The following is a 15,540-nucleotide window of genomic DNA, read 5'->3' as shown; positions in this document are numbered from 1 at the left end:
TGAGTGACCATTATAAGTGACTTTTAGCATATCTGGGGACTACATTGATAACTTTTTCTTATAGCACCAATAAAATTAGATAAAACTTTTTATCCATGAAAATATCATATTCGTGAAAGATTGAATAAGATATTAAAAAAAAACACAGATTTCAAGTAAACCCATTAATAATCAATCAATTGTGTGAAGTGATATGGCTAATTAGAATTGAATTTAATCACTAGTCTCATCGCCAAGGCAAGAAATAAAGGGATACAGTGTATATATTGGTAGTTTGCGGTGATAATTGAGGGTGAACGGTCTTCTATAATCTTCCCTCAATCCGTTATGACAGGGCTCTCGAGACGTGGATTCCAAGAAAGATGATTTCATCCGGAGGAATGGTTAATGTCATTTCTTTCTTTGGTTTAAAAAATGACCTTCTTAAGGTACTATACGTTTGAAGATTTTTCACTCTCCAACAAGTGCGGTTATAGGAAACGTAATTTACGAGTTTTAGAACAATGTCACTTTTTCAATTTGTCGATGAGATCGATGGCAGTGTACTTTTTGAGGTAAAAAAAGATATAATTTATAGATTTAAAAGAGAAGTTATAAAATTCACGGAAACTGCCAAATTACGCACGCAGGTATATTAAAAAGCCGTGAAATATTAAAATTCGGGATGTAAATAATAAAAAATGAAAAAGAAAATGAGAGAAAAATGATTATTAAAATGATAATATCTAACTGAAGATGAGCATTGAACAAAAATACAGTTAATATCATATTAAATCCGATTGAAGGCGTTGATATTTTATACGGTACGTAAACACTTAAACAGCATGAAAGCCAATTATTAACATTACTTCCCGACAACTTGATCAAAATGAATACTATAAGTTAAAAAGTGTAAAATTTAACCGTATTTTCCTAAAATTATGCTGGTCTAATCGGTTGATCTAGCGTTTAATCTCCCTCCCCCCCCCCCCCGCCCTCCCCGCTGGTAATACTGTCTGATTTCAAAAAAATTAACATGTCAACTTCGAGATTATGACGTTCCATGCTATAGAAGCATATAAAAGCCATCCTTCATATAGAAATATTTTTATTAATGAGAAGAGAAACTCCAGTGAATATAGCCTTGCGACTACAAATCCCTGTTCTGGGACGTGCCCGATAGGCCGGGGTTTTTTTTGGGGGGGGGGGGGCTGGCGGCGCCAGCCCCCCAGTGAAAAATATGGGGGGCGAAAGTATCATTCCGCCCCCCCCCCCCGCTTCGCAAGTCAGTAAACCCCTTTTTCATTTCCAAATGAGAAAAAAATCTCATTTGGAGCACCAAATTGCATCCAAGGCCAGGTGAAAATGCAAAATTATTTACAAAATGGAGTGGGTGTTGAAGTGTGCTATATTGCACCAAATTGCATCTGAGGACACCTGGAAATGCAAAAACACCCCCTCCCCTTAGACCCCTCCCCCACGCCGGCCATCAGTCTTCAGCCCCCCCCCCCACTCAAAAGTACCTTCCTACGCCACTGTGTATAGGACATTTTTTTTTTATGATCTTCAATCAGTTGAACAGTATAGGAAACGGTTGTTTAAAACTGTATTGCTTCACTTCATTTCATTTGAAACATACAAAATTAAATCTTCTTGATAAATTTATGATTTAACCGATTTGTACAAAGCTGAGAAGTGACATATCTACTGACAAGAGCAATTCGGAGAAGTTTGCTTATAAAACTTCAATCGAACAAATGATTGGAAATTCCAAATATAAAACAGACACACAAAAAAACAAGTTGAGGTACGAGAACAGAAAAACGTTTCAGAGGAACTTTACAAAACATATAAATGGATCAAAAAAAATCTATGCCGTCTGTAGTTTCCCAACTTTTCGACCATATGACAAAAGTCAGTGCAACTATGAGGATGAGTACTAGTCCGTACTCAGGGGGAACCCCCCCCCCCAGAACGCCCAGATATCTCAACCCCCTACTCTCGCGCCTGTACAGTTAGTATGAGTACGAGTTTTAAGCCCGATACTAAGTACTAATGATTTTGTACTAATTTTAGTTAAGCTAGTAGTTTTCCAAAATACGCCGAGTATAAATTCATGTTTACGAGTACTCTGACAGACAATCACGTTAGAATCCGAGTACACACAATCACGTTAGAATCCGAGTACAGACAACCACGTTAGAATGCGAGTACAGACAATCACGTTAGAATGCGAGTACAGACAATCAGGTTGGAATGCGAGTACAGACAATCACGTTAGAATGCGAGTACAGACAATCACGTTAGAATCCGAGTACAGACAATCAGGTTGGAATGCGAGTACACACAATCACGTTAGAATGCGAGTACACACAATCACGTTAGAATGTGAGTACAGACTCAATACAAGGGTACTAAACAGTAAATCTTATTTGATTGATATGATAGATTGAAATAAAAGAGTGAAAGTTCGAGCTTAATATTCTGCTTACACTTCCACTTTCAATGAATTTAATACAAAAGCTAAAGAAAGACAAAAACTTATTAAAGACGATATTCGAGATGTGAGTTTTCACTTTTTATATAGTTATGTATTTACTATAGCCTTTCTCCATTATTAATACATACAATTTTCGTCACGTAAACATGTTTTTACTTAAATTTTAATTACTCCTATTGAAAATCTTTTTGACAATATCCCCTCTTCATGACACTGATAATCGCCGAAAATAATTATTAAAAAAAAAAAATTAAACACATATAAAGTATAAGCACGGGAGAAATGCGCATGAAATATCCGAAACGTGAATATTCATGAAGACTGTAACGTAAAGTCAAAGAGAAAATCACTCGGTTTACTAGAAAATAGTTCACCTCGTGTTAAAGTTCTAAGAGAAAGGACGGAGCCTGATATCCTTATACAGCGTTAAATGTATTAAGCGGCTCTTGAGATGTAATCACATGCACTTCCTTTATATCCGCCCCTCCTCACCCCCCCCCTCCCCCCGCTGGTACAAGCACGTCACCCAGAGCATGATACTGAAGCGTCCCTAGCCTCCCCGGAATTCTACTGATCGTCTGCGGTTGCGGGTATGCTATTTTCAGAAAATGTGCTTTATACATGGTATACAAAGTTACCAATCCTCCCCCCCCTATTTACTTGTCTCCCAGTTCCAGTTAAAGGCCCGCATTATCTTTCATTTTGTTTCTATGCTCTCTTTTTCTAAATTGACAACTACTCGCTGATCCGACTTGCATACTCTGAGAAGGAAAATCCTTCATGCATTTATAAATTTTTGGCAACTGCGCGCAAATTAAAACCCTGCCATAGGGTCGATAGGCTGACACACATAGTGACGTCACACAATGACGTCACATAGTGACTGTCTCTGATATTACAGGGTGTACGGATATACACAACAACAATAAATATCACAGAGAAGATGTCATTCCGTTCATATAATAACTGTAAAAATCTTAATCATGCTTTCGAACGTGGGATGGCAAGAACTAACATAAAAACTACCCACTGACATTGCTCAAAGGGGAAGGGGTAATGGGCAGGGGTTGAAGGGGTGAAAGGAATGAAAAAGAAACCTTATCAACTGGTGTGAAATGTTTAACCACAACCATCTGAAACATACAGCTGATTGCATATAACATGGTGGGAGAGTGGGGGTGAGGGGGTTGACTGTTCTGTCAACTTTCTTGATTTAAAAAAGCAACATCAACTCGAAATTGTAGTTCTTTTAACTTTAAAATTAAAATTTTTACTTTTTGTCATTACAAAATAATTAGCTGGAATTGCATTCTACCACATATTTACCACAGAAATAAAAAATAACATAAAATTATGGTAAATAATTTTAAAGTTTTAACGACAACTAAATCGCAATTTCTGCATCAAAACATAAATTTAGAGGCCCATTATGGCATCACTTTATCATTTTCCAGTAATGAAGCTAAACATATTCAACTTTAATATCACTTAATATGCACAAATAACAATTCAATTAATACACAGAACTTTAATGGCGTAAGTAAACTTAAGGTTAATACTCACTTTCTGAAAATTTAGAAGAAAAAAAAGGAAAAAAAAAAGATAAAAGTTTAGTCAAGATTTTGCTGAAAGATCTACAGTACACAAAAAGATTACTCAAGGTTTTGACCTAAACGCCTTACCGAATGTCTATTTGTTTACGTTCATCGATGTTAAAAATGAGAAGAGAGAAAGAACGACAAAACATAAATAACTTTTTATTTACATCTCTAATAATAGTCTTGATAAACTAACATGAATACAATGTTTTCTTTTATGTTTTGTTTTTCCTGTAACACTTTTCTCTTTAAATTGACAATAAATAATATCCTATACTCATGTCCTTGAAAAAAACCAGACTGCAAAATGCATTGTGGTTTCGAAGATGTAACAAGCAGTTTTCTTCATGAATCTGACGTAATGTATAGTGAGGGTGTAAAACATAAATACAGTGAAAAGCAGTGTGATGTGACAAACAATAAATTCACAATGACACAGGCTGTCCTGAAATGACCATTGACCTCAACAACAGGCTTCTTGTGATAGATACATCAACATAATAAATATGACATCTGTCCTTGTTGAAATATTGTGTAAAACATGGTTGAGTAAGTGGAGAGACAGGTATTAAAGAGGGGAGTGAAATCAATGTTTGGCATTTGTTGACTTCAAATGACCTTTGACCGCCAACAAAAGCAATAATAGGCTCCAAATATGAGATCTGTCCAAGGTTCCCTTCTTGCAATATCATGTTTGCTTTCACGATTTGACCTGTTGTCCCCAGTGATATTTGACCTCCACCAAAAACAATAGGCTACTTGTACTCATTGTGGTACTTCTACACACTAAATATGAAATTGGTCTGACCTGCCCTTCTTGAGATTTTGTGTTTACAAGGTTTTCAAAACTTGACCCCTGGTGACCCCAAATGACCTTTTGACCTCCACCAAAAACAATTAGCTTCTTGTACTCAATGTGGTACTTCTACACACCAAATATGAAACTGGTCCGACCTTCCCTTCTTCAGATATATTTACAAGCTGGGCGTCACAAACGCACACACAAATACTCACTCAAAACCTTATTGGCACACATACACACACACACACAATACCTTATAGGCACACACACACACACACCCTTACGCCATCATGAATGCACAGGTTACAATTATCATCGAAACCAAAAATGCAAATAAACAAACATTATAGAAATGTGTAGTTACTAAGGTAACTATAATAAGGTTGAGAAAGGTCTTAAAAAAATAATGCCCCCCCCCCCCTTAAAGAAAGCAATTCAACAACGTTATAGCAATGTTCCTTATTTCTCTAATAACTATAGCAAAGATGATTTAAAAAAATGCATGAAAACAGAGTCCATAATTTAAGATCAATAGAGAGACACAAAAGTGAAGGGTTGTTACATCAAAGACAACAAGAACAACACCAAATCATGTTACAAAATCCACAATCTCTTTTGTTAATGAACTATTTATTTATGGTCTCATATCCACCAAGGACGGACACCTCCATGTAAACTAAATATATAATTTCTCATGTTTCTGGCATGACTTTGATGAATCTTATGTACAAGTTAACTAAGAGCACGATATGACAATCATAAATAACTTAAGTGTCCACCTGTTACAAACCATTTTCAGGGAAGTAAAGGCAGGGAATGTCATAGGGTGTGGTGGTGGGGTACTCAAATTTTGTTTTGCTTTTTTCTTCGATAATGAGAACCTTGAAACAAAGATATATGAACGTAACTCTCAATAAAATTTCTCTAAGACCTAACCTCTGCAGTTGTAAAGAGTACCCATGCACACAATGAGATTGTTCCCATTTGAATAGACTGAAGATTTCAAGCCATGTTCCCTGCCACTTATATCTAGCAGTGATTACTAATGATTAAATTCATAAAGAATAAATAAATCATCCAGACCCCCTCCCCTTCAGTCCCCCTCCCCTTCCCGGGACAATTCACCAGACCCTCCCCCCCTCCCCCACCTATCCTCTTCTCTTGTACATCCACCATCTTTGCTCACCTTCCTGCCTCTCTGTTCAGGATATATAAGGGTTTGCAGTTACCAATCAAACGTGCACAAAATACTATCACAGTTCATACCCTATTACCATAGTTTGCTGAGGAACTAAAAATTGAAAAAAAAATTGAAAATAATAAACTAAGGATGATAAAGGAATGAGTAATATTTCGACCATAAATTGCCCTTGAGAAGCAAGATCCATGCCATATGAATCAATATGGATAGCAGGTGTTGGTGGACTGGAGAGTTTGTGAAAGCAAATTGTGCCAAAACTCTGTCACATCTACTAAACAGTACCAACATAACACAAGCACATTGTTAAGTAATTAAAAATCATTTTTAATAACTTGGGTGTGATTACGGAAATACTCCAGGATATAAATGCGACATTCTTTTTGCCTAGAGTGTACAAAACATTTAAAAATACTTTGATTCATTGAAATGTAACCAAGAGTTCATGCAGTAAATGTGCTGTATGGAGACCAGGGGATCGTCTCATTGCATTTGTGAAACAAATTTCTGAGATTCAGGTGTTTTCTTTCAGATTTATACAGCATCAGTGAGCTTTGCATATTTTCAATCAATGCTGGTCTTAACAAATTCACTGATTCTTACCCATGAGCAAGCATGCAGTTTCCCACTCTTGAGGTAAAACTCCCAAACTTGACAAATAATTAAAACATTTGACCATCAAAATTTGACCATCAAGCATTGTATATATTTCTTGTGTGAGCCACACTTAAATTTGAAGTTAAGTATGCCAACTCAGCCCCCCCTCCACCCAACCCTCTGTTTGTGCCAACTCAGCCCTCCCAACCCTCTGTTTGGTTACAAACGGGCAGGTCTTTTGTTATTCATTAGTCCAACATGGAAATTTTGTGTCCCACAAACTTCATGTAATGTTCTAGTTCTTCATATAAAATTTACACATACCTATAATCTCACAATTCCTGCAACTACTTTGTTGAATTAAAGAAATATATTGTTTTGTCAGGAGCCTTATCTTCTATTTAGTGGTGGACGGTATAATACAACAAACTTTTCTGTGACTCCATAAATCCGAACAATTCAGCATTTTCAAAGTCTTTTACCTTTAATATTCCATTCCCAACACACGTTTCATCGATCGCCACAAAGCCAATATCGAAACTACAGGCTTCTGTCATACCAATCTCATGCCTTTTAAAAGTACTACAAAAGTCAACTTTTTATAACAAAACTTTCAATCATGTATCCTTCATCAGCATTTTCAAACTTTGCGATTTTGTTATCGGGAAAGTTTGCATGAACATAATCCAAACAGCAGTTTCTGCTTCATACTGAAATCCATGTTTTAGTTAACTTAAATCACGTTCATTCAAGGCAACGATAAGAAAAAGTCTCTGCATAATCATCATGTCACTTATGATTTATGAATTTTCATGAATCCCATTTCATCATAAATAATTTGTGATTCTATAACTTACAGGCAATGAATACAACGTCATTTATTTCAAAAGGAAAAACATATTATCAGGTGGTGGCTGAATAAATGTCACTGTTGTCGAGTAAAGAGAAGACATCCAGAGAGGTTTAACAACGTTGGTGAAATAAATTTAAAACGGAAAAAAATGGCAGGTGCGGATTTTACAAAAGCAGTAAATGTTTATGACTGTTGTTTATGTTACCCTGTGATTTATGTTTAAAATTCAATAAAACATTTCGATGACCATCCTCTTTTGACAACTTTCCTTAATTAAAGTAAAGTTCATTTTGTGTTTTATGTATGCCATTAACCATGCATCATGTATTAGTATCACTTGCAGGAACTTTGTGCATTTGTGTGCTTTACCTGTGAATAAACATCTATACAACTCTCTCAAGATGTGAGAAATACAATTATTTGGACAAACCAAGTGTTTAGTTTTGTTTTTAAACACCATATAAACACCCTCAGCCAAAAGCACTAAAAGGGAAACAAATTAAGGGTGTATGAATTTTGCAGATGAAGGTTAACAGCAGAGAATTTTCAAAGATTTTGCAGTACTATTTTGAAGCACCTGTAAACTTTTTTGGTTAATAAGTTTATTTTTGTGTTATAAACATACCCCTGCTCTTACAGATATAACATTAAACTTGCCCTAGCCATATAATCCTGAAAAGAAAGTACACAGACCTACCTGTAAAGATATTTGATGAAAATTGCTGCTTAAACCTATTAACACTCAGAGTGTCATGTTTTTATCGTCTAGAATGTGACTACGATTTCCTGTTCATGTTTACTTCAATTTATCAAGTATATAAAAAAATGTAACTGAGTCGTAATTCTTGCTATTCATTCTGTATATACCCTCAAAATCATAACAGTTCATAATCAAAATATCAGTTTGAAGTTTATCTTCGCTTTTTTCTTCCCACAGGTCTTTTCAAGGTTTTGAAACCATCTACTCGAGGTTCAATGACACAGCGTGCAACGGAGATGCATCTCGGATTCCATTCGATCAGTAAACTGATACCCAATTGAGGGTAGCTAAATCCATCAATAATATCAAACATGATATGACTCAATCAAATTACTGTACTGATATATATCCATACCATGTAGAAATTTCCATCAAGTAAAAAAAAACCAAGGTTGGATGTTAAGTCTTGAAAAGGCACTTTACTCCATTTTTTGTATCTTTTCATTCCATACCTTTCTTTTTCATTAGTTTTTACTCCTGTTGATCAACAAGAAAAGGAAGAACACAGCTACATTACCCTTCAGCGCTTTGAGCAGTAACTTTTGTTTACTGATTTGGCGCTATATAAGTCTCATTTATTATTATTATTCAGGTCATACATCAACAACTGATATCAACAAATTTTATTCCCCATGTTGATCAACAACCGATATCAACAAATTTCACTCCCCCTGTTGGTCAACATCTGATATCAACACAGTTTACTCCCCCTGTTGATGAACAACTAACATCGACAAATTTAATCCCACTGTTGATCTTCTTCACTCTTTTTTCCCCCTCGTTCCAGAAACAAAAGAACATGGCTACATTGAATTCCGGACCTGCCTATTTATAACAACTGATATTCAGCAAATGTTGGAAAAAAGGGAGCAGTTCCTTTATTTTTTTCTTCTTTCTTAATTACATGTAGCAATTTAACATTATGGTGCAGTAGTTCAACTCATTTTGTTCTGTTGTTTTTTTATTTGAAACATGTATTTTCATTCAGAGAATTTGGGACAGATGGTGGATATGTATCTGTGTGTGTGTATGACCAAATATGTGGGTGTGTGTAGGTGGTGGGGGGAGGGGGGGGTGGATTCATCCACAGCAGTTAACAGTAATGTGTCAATTGTAACTTGGCACAGATAACATATAACAACCTGAAAATAGTGACAAAACATACATTGCAGGATGTCATAGAGACTTCAACCACTTCCTCATATCACAGACTTTCAAAAAAACAAAAACATTAAATAAGATATCTATACGTGACTGAATTAAACTTAATATTTTGAACTCCTCTGCACATCTTGGTTACACTTACTGACTTATTTGTCAAATTACATTTTTGTCAATTATCTCCAAATCCTCAGCTTCTGTCTTCTCCACAGTCTGATGACAGGTCTTTAATTAACTGCTATGCATGACAATGTTTGTTTTTGTTCACAATTGTCAAATATTCCTCTTTGATAAAACAGATCTATTTTATCTTGCACGCAATTAGAAACACATTTTACTGCCATTCAATACTATCAAATATATTCCTTCTTAATGCATTGCCTTTGAATTCTTTTTATTCAAAAGATAGCAAGTGTAATGTAGCTTCACTCGATGGTAATCATCAGCAAGATGTCCAGAAATGCAGGAATGAAATATGACCCTTTATTCCAAATCAGTCATACTGTAATAAAACTATTCAGCAGTGTTAGTTTATTGGTTAGATACTCTTTGGCACACATGCTGTTTCAAGCATGTAAACCCCAATGTTGCACTTTCCTACATCAATCTTTCGTGAATACGGTTTGTGCTAATATATGCTAATGTTTCACGAAAGGTGACATTGTACTGTAGCACTGCCAAATAACAACAGAGGGTCTTTATGGAACACCTGGGTCAGTATTTACAGATGAACCAACCCCTGGGTCAGCATTTACATATGGACCAACACCTGGGTCAGAATTTACATATGAACCAACATCTGCCCTGGGTCAGAATTTACAGAGCCAACACCTGGGTCAGAATTTACAGATGAACAAAGACTCGAGACAGCATTTACAGATCAACCAACACCTGGGTCAGTATTTACAGATGAACCAACGCCTGGGTCAGAATTTACAGATGAACCAACACCTGGGTCAGCGTTTACGAATGAACCAACACCTGGGTCAGCATTTACATATGAACCAACACCTGGTTTGTGTTCACAGATGAACTGGTATTTTGTTTACAAGTTAAAATACCTTGATAGTCATGGTGAACAGTGCCGATGAACTTCTACCCAATCTATGAAATTTCCATCAAACACGGTTTAAAAGTTTGACTATTTTTGCCCCCTTGTATTTGTAGCATACTTCAAACCCATGCAGAAGTGAGGTTCCTGTTCAATCAATCAATCAATAGCAGAGAGGAGAACTTTCAAGACAAAGAACTAGTATCAAGTGCACACAAACATTCTTAATATAAGAAGCCTTACATGACGGGTTGTGTTGTACTCCTCTAAGTGATCCACGGGGAAACTCCACTCAATGAAACTTTTACTCCAAAACCCTCACCATCACACCTCCTGTGGTCATCTACTGCATTCCATTGGTTGCTCCTGCTGCTTGTATGATAATCAATTAACACATATTTTATTAAATGGACAAGCCCAAATACCCTAGATTCTTGTCAGGCATACAGAAGGAAAATAGGATGTGAGGAGATTCTCTCTGAAAGCTGGAAGAGCCACAGAGAGAGAAAGAACAGGGTGGGGGTGGGGGGGAGGGGACAATGTTTTCAGTTAAATATGACCAGCATGAAAGAATAGAAGGCCAATGCTACAGGGTGCTTTACTGATAGAGAAAGAACTTAATACAAGTCAGAGCTCTACATAATGTTTCAATGAGGCTACCTCAGGACATTCAATTGCCTTTATGTAGTAATCAATATTTTCAATGATTTCTTTAATAAGATAGATCTTTTTCGACTAACGTATAGTTAGGACCAAAGGACTTATCATCTTACTGGCATTGTGGCTTGCAATCTGTATGATGGTTCAAATAGCATGTAACTGCAACTTACTCTCTACAAGAGCTTCCGGGTTCACTATAGCATAATTTTCTTAGACAAAGTTTTTTATTTTGGTCTGGGAGACATCTTGAAACTTTCTAAAGAGAATTCCATTACTTCTTACTTTAAAGACCTTTCTAATATTCAGTTAAATTGAAACAAAAACGGCAAGTTGAAGTTTCAATCTATTCCGAAGAACAGTTTCACTGCTGTACATATCCCTATATAAAGACTATGGTAATAGGCCTTGCTTAAATCAACTAAAAACTAGTTTTAGGAATGGAAATATATCAACACAAAAAGTTATCCTGGATATACCTAAATACCAAAAAAATTACAAAAACTCAAATCTTGGTGCGTACTAGTTTTTCACGGTGACATGAATTTAGCAAGGTATATAGTCTTCACTGAATTTCTGGTAGCATCATGCGATGCTTCTTTCTGGCTTCACACTTTATTGTCACCTTTCAAAGTTATTGTCCCGTTTGAAATCACCAGATGTTCTGAAAGTGTGATTGAGTAAATGGAAATAAACTAAGAAGACATGTTATTGACCGCTCCCGTCACAATTGTCTCCATCCTGCCAAATCCTCGATTGGGAAAAGAAACGAACAAACTGGTCCTATTTGCCTCGAGTTTTAAGCCTTTCCTTGGTATTGAAAAGATCCTCCGACAATCTTGCGATTTCTCTGCCAAGGGTATCTATATTTTCCTGCAGGTCAAAGAAACAACAAGAATAGATATATATTTTTGATGGATGGAACTTTGCAAGTTGACAGTACAGATGGAAGATCGACGCCGCAATAATATTGATCAAATGAGATCGAAGGTGACTTTTGTTGAAGAAAACTACTGGAATTAATAATACAGACTGCACAGAGGATTCATTTTGTGGCGTACTGACTTTTTCGAGTTAACTTTGCGTTTTGCTCATTTTAATGCAAGTGCCATATCCCACTACCATTTGAACTTTGTTACCAATTGTTGTGAGCTAGTTAGACTAGTAAGAGAGGAAAGATCTTTCTATCACCCTCCCTCCCTCACTCCCACCCCCCCCCCCTCGTTCTGCCTGAATTGAACCCTCTTCTGCAAACACTTTACTCAAGAGAAATGTGATCTCCTAACTGGCTAGGTGGAGTCAACCTGGATTGCATGTAAGCCAGCCTTAGAAACGCTACTGTATATTCAACACAGCCTTCTCAAAAATGGATCATCCCAACCATTAAACCAGATTCACTATAGTTGTCAGTTCTTCTGAAACCAAAACTCTGACCCTGAGACTCAATTACTCCAAATTGACAACAACTGAATGTTGATTACATCATTATGACAGCTGTAATATGATGTGCTGATAGGCACAACCAAATCACATATCATGTTTTTCACAATCTATATATATAATCCCCTGTGACATATTTTCAGGAGACTTTTTTCCAAACTCATTGTGATGTTTCAGTTCAAGCAATTTCATACCTGGGTTCTAATGCTCTGTATTTTTACTTGTGTTTGTAATTTGCTGATGCAGGGCGCACAGTATGACATTTGCCAGTGCTGGACAGCTGTGAGTGGGGTCATAGCTTCCAGCGATATCAGAAGGTATTAACAATAAAGAAGACATGTGACACTTGTGATACTAAGAAATAGCAGTGATCGTTCCAACTACATTAACAACCTTTGAACATTATAATGTTTTGTTTATTGTTAAGCTTGTCGCACACTGCCCAAACTGAAAGACAACCCAAGTTCAACTTTGCCCTCGGTAACATAGATAATGTTCGAAAGTTGGTCAATGTCTGTGTGTTTATGAAGTCCTGATCAGAAATTTTCCAGAATGGCTGACGGCGACGGCCTTGTAGTGCGGTGGTTCGCTGCCCGTTTTTGCCGAACGCAATCTATGCACAGGAAATTGTTTTTGAGCGACCCCAATCAGTACTGGACTTACACAGATGACCCGTCTTCAGTCTCCGCAGTAGTTAATCGTTCCAGAGCCAGCTGAATGAAGAGGGATGGTGATGATGACCCAAAAGTCATTGCCCTTCACCTCTTACTTAATTGGTGGAAAAACATTCAGACTTTGTTTAGAACCCAAAAAGTATTTAATAGCACAACCTTGTGTTTACACCTTAATTACAGACCTTATTAAATGTGCCTCAGAATGCACCATTTGATATCTTAACTTTGCCAGTATTCCTGAAGGGAGGATCCCCATGGGGGCTCCCCCTCCCCCTCCACACCCTACGTGGGACTTGCATACAAAGACCACACAGCTAATTGCAGTATTGCAGACTACCATGTTGTCAAGTTTTCAACAAGCTCTGATGTACATATACATGCTGGGCTGAACAATACAATTAAGTTACTTCTCACAAAGTAATTCCGTCTTCACAAAACAAAAGAACCTTTTATTATAATTAATCTAATAATTTCTTAATTGAAATCTTCAGTTGATTGTTTCTTGACAAGCAAAAACGCACTGAAACTGTACTGAACAAAAGTCAAGCCACTTCCTTGTCCTTCCCTTTCCTCCCCTCACTATCTCTTGCCTAGAATTACACAAAGACCCTCCACAATTCATTGCCAGTAATAAATTAATACAGTAGTTAGAGTCCTTATGACACATCAACATTAAGTCCATCTGGAAATCAAATTCTTATAAAATGTTAAATTTAATTGGCACTAATTCTATCTCTCTGCAATTGATCTTTATTTGACAACTCATCAAAACTCATGCAAAACTTACAGAACCAGTCAACCCCTCCTCCCCCCCCCCCACACTTTACACGGCTTCCTCGTCCCTCCTTTCTCTGTCCTTCCTCTCCCTAGACCCTGTCAAAGATGGTTCACAGGTACTTTACATCTACAACAGACAACTTAATAATGTAGGTCAGTTTCTCTTACCCTTACTAACAGTCATTGGTCTGTGGCACTCATAAGTAAAAATAACTTCAGCTAAAGGGAGCGACAGTTCCTGAACCAAAATAAATAAAAAAAATCCATAAATGCTAATTTGTTGAAATATTGTCTACTGTTCCATGAAAATACATTATATGGCCCATTGACTTAAGGAGTTGGGTGTCAAATAAACAAGAGTTTGATATGCAACTCAACGTGAGTCACCCTAGATTAACGAGTGCTAGACAGTCGCCATGTTGCTATGATTAACAACATACACGCTAATAATAGTCCTGAGTTTGACCTCAGTATCCAAAAACATTCGAAACACAATCCAGTTACTAGTCATAAATTCGTCATAAAATGGCGTTAGCAGTATAAAGTATGAAAAGACGTGCCCTGAAGCTCATATAGTCTTTGTTCTCACTCGCCAAAATATTAAGAAAATAGAAAAATTGAGGATAGTTGAGACGATTATAAAGATAACAAGAGCCCAAGGGCACTGTGGTTCCTTGCATAGGGGTATATGACAACACACATAATATTATCAGGCAAGATTGGGCTCAAATAGTCCAAGTAATTGTGGTCTTACATGTACCCATAAAGTAACCAACACTATAGCCAACACTTTTGTGATCACAAATTGTGATCGGATTTTTGATCGGTAGGCACTTTTGAGATCTGAATATGGCGTTGAAATTGTAAGAAATGTAAGGTCACCTACAATCGGGTCAACAGATATGATAACATTCGTGACCTCAAATCACATGACCGTTAAGTTTGAAAATGACAACCACCCCATTCACAACTTGTCCCAAAATATCAACCATGTCACACCTTGGCATTGGGAGTTAACTGCATTATATGTCTAAAAATTAACTTTGAAGTTGTATACATAACTTCACACACAAAGGTCACCCGGGGGTCAACCAATTGACATTTTTGATCGGTGAGACCTAACTAGAGAACCAAAACTGTAAAAATTCAAACATTTTTTCTTTGCCCATTTTCTCCCCCCAAAATACTAGTTTTTAACATTAATTGACCTTTGGTGACCTCAGATCACATGACCGTTAAGTTTGAAAATATTCCCCTTTACCAGTTGCAACTTGTCCCAAAATATCAACAGTGTCACACCTTGGCACTGGGAGTTATTGCACTAAATGTCTGAAAATTAACTTTGACCTCGTATAACTTCACACACAGAGGTTACCTGGGGTCAACCCATTGACATATTTGATTGGTGCGACTTGAATATACCATCAAAACTATAAAAATTCCAACAATTTTTTCTTTGCCCATTTTCTCCCCCCAAAATACTAGTTTTTAAC

The 15,540-nt window shown here is 36.7% G+C and overlaps 1 protein-coding gene across 3 annotated transcripts in view; it reads right to left on the bottom strand.

Annotated features, from left to right (window-relative positions):
* Positions 1-1,181: 1,181 nt before the first annotated feature.
* Positions 1,182-15,540, bottom strand: part of LOC139968141 (coiled-coil domain-containing protein 186-like) — a 103,657-nt gene continuing 89,298 nt past the window's right edge. For 2 of the 3 annotated variants that reach the window (XM_071972531.1, XM_071972533.1), the window contains one exon: positions 1,182-12,029. In XM_071972531.1, coding sequence (XP_071828632.1) covers positions 11,940-12,029 — 90 coding nt within the window. In that variant the 3' untranslated portion in view covers positions 1,182-11,939. Of the gene's footprint in view, positions 12,030-14,186; positions 14,286-15,540 lie in introns of those variants that run through there. The other variant, XM_071972532.1, reaches the window with a different exon arrangement.

The sequence above is a fragment of the Apostichopus japonicus genome, chromosome 5, assembly GCF_037975245.1.
Source record: "Apostichopus japonicus isolate 1M-3 chromosome 5, ASM3797524v1, whole genome shotgun sequence".
NCBI classification, from domain to species: Eukaryota; Metazoa; Echinodermata; class Holothuroidea; order Aspidochirotida; family Stichopodidae; genus Apostichopus; species Apostichopus japonicus.
The sequence above is the reverse complement of the archived record's forward strand: the minus strand, read 5'-3'. Positions and strand labels throughout refer to the sequence as shown.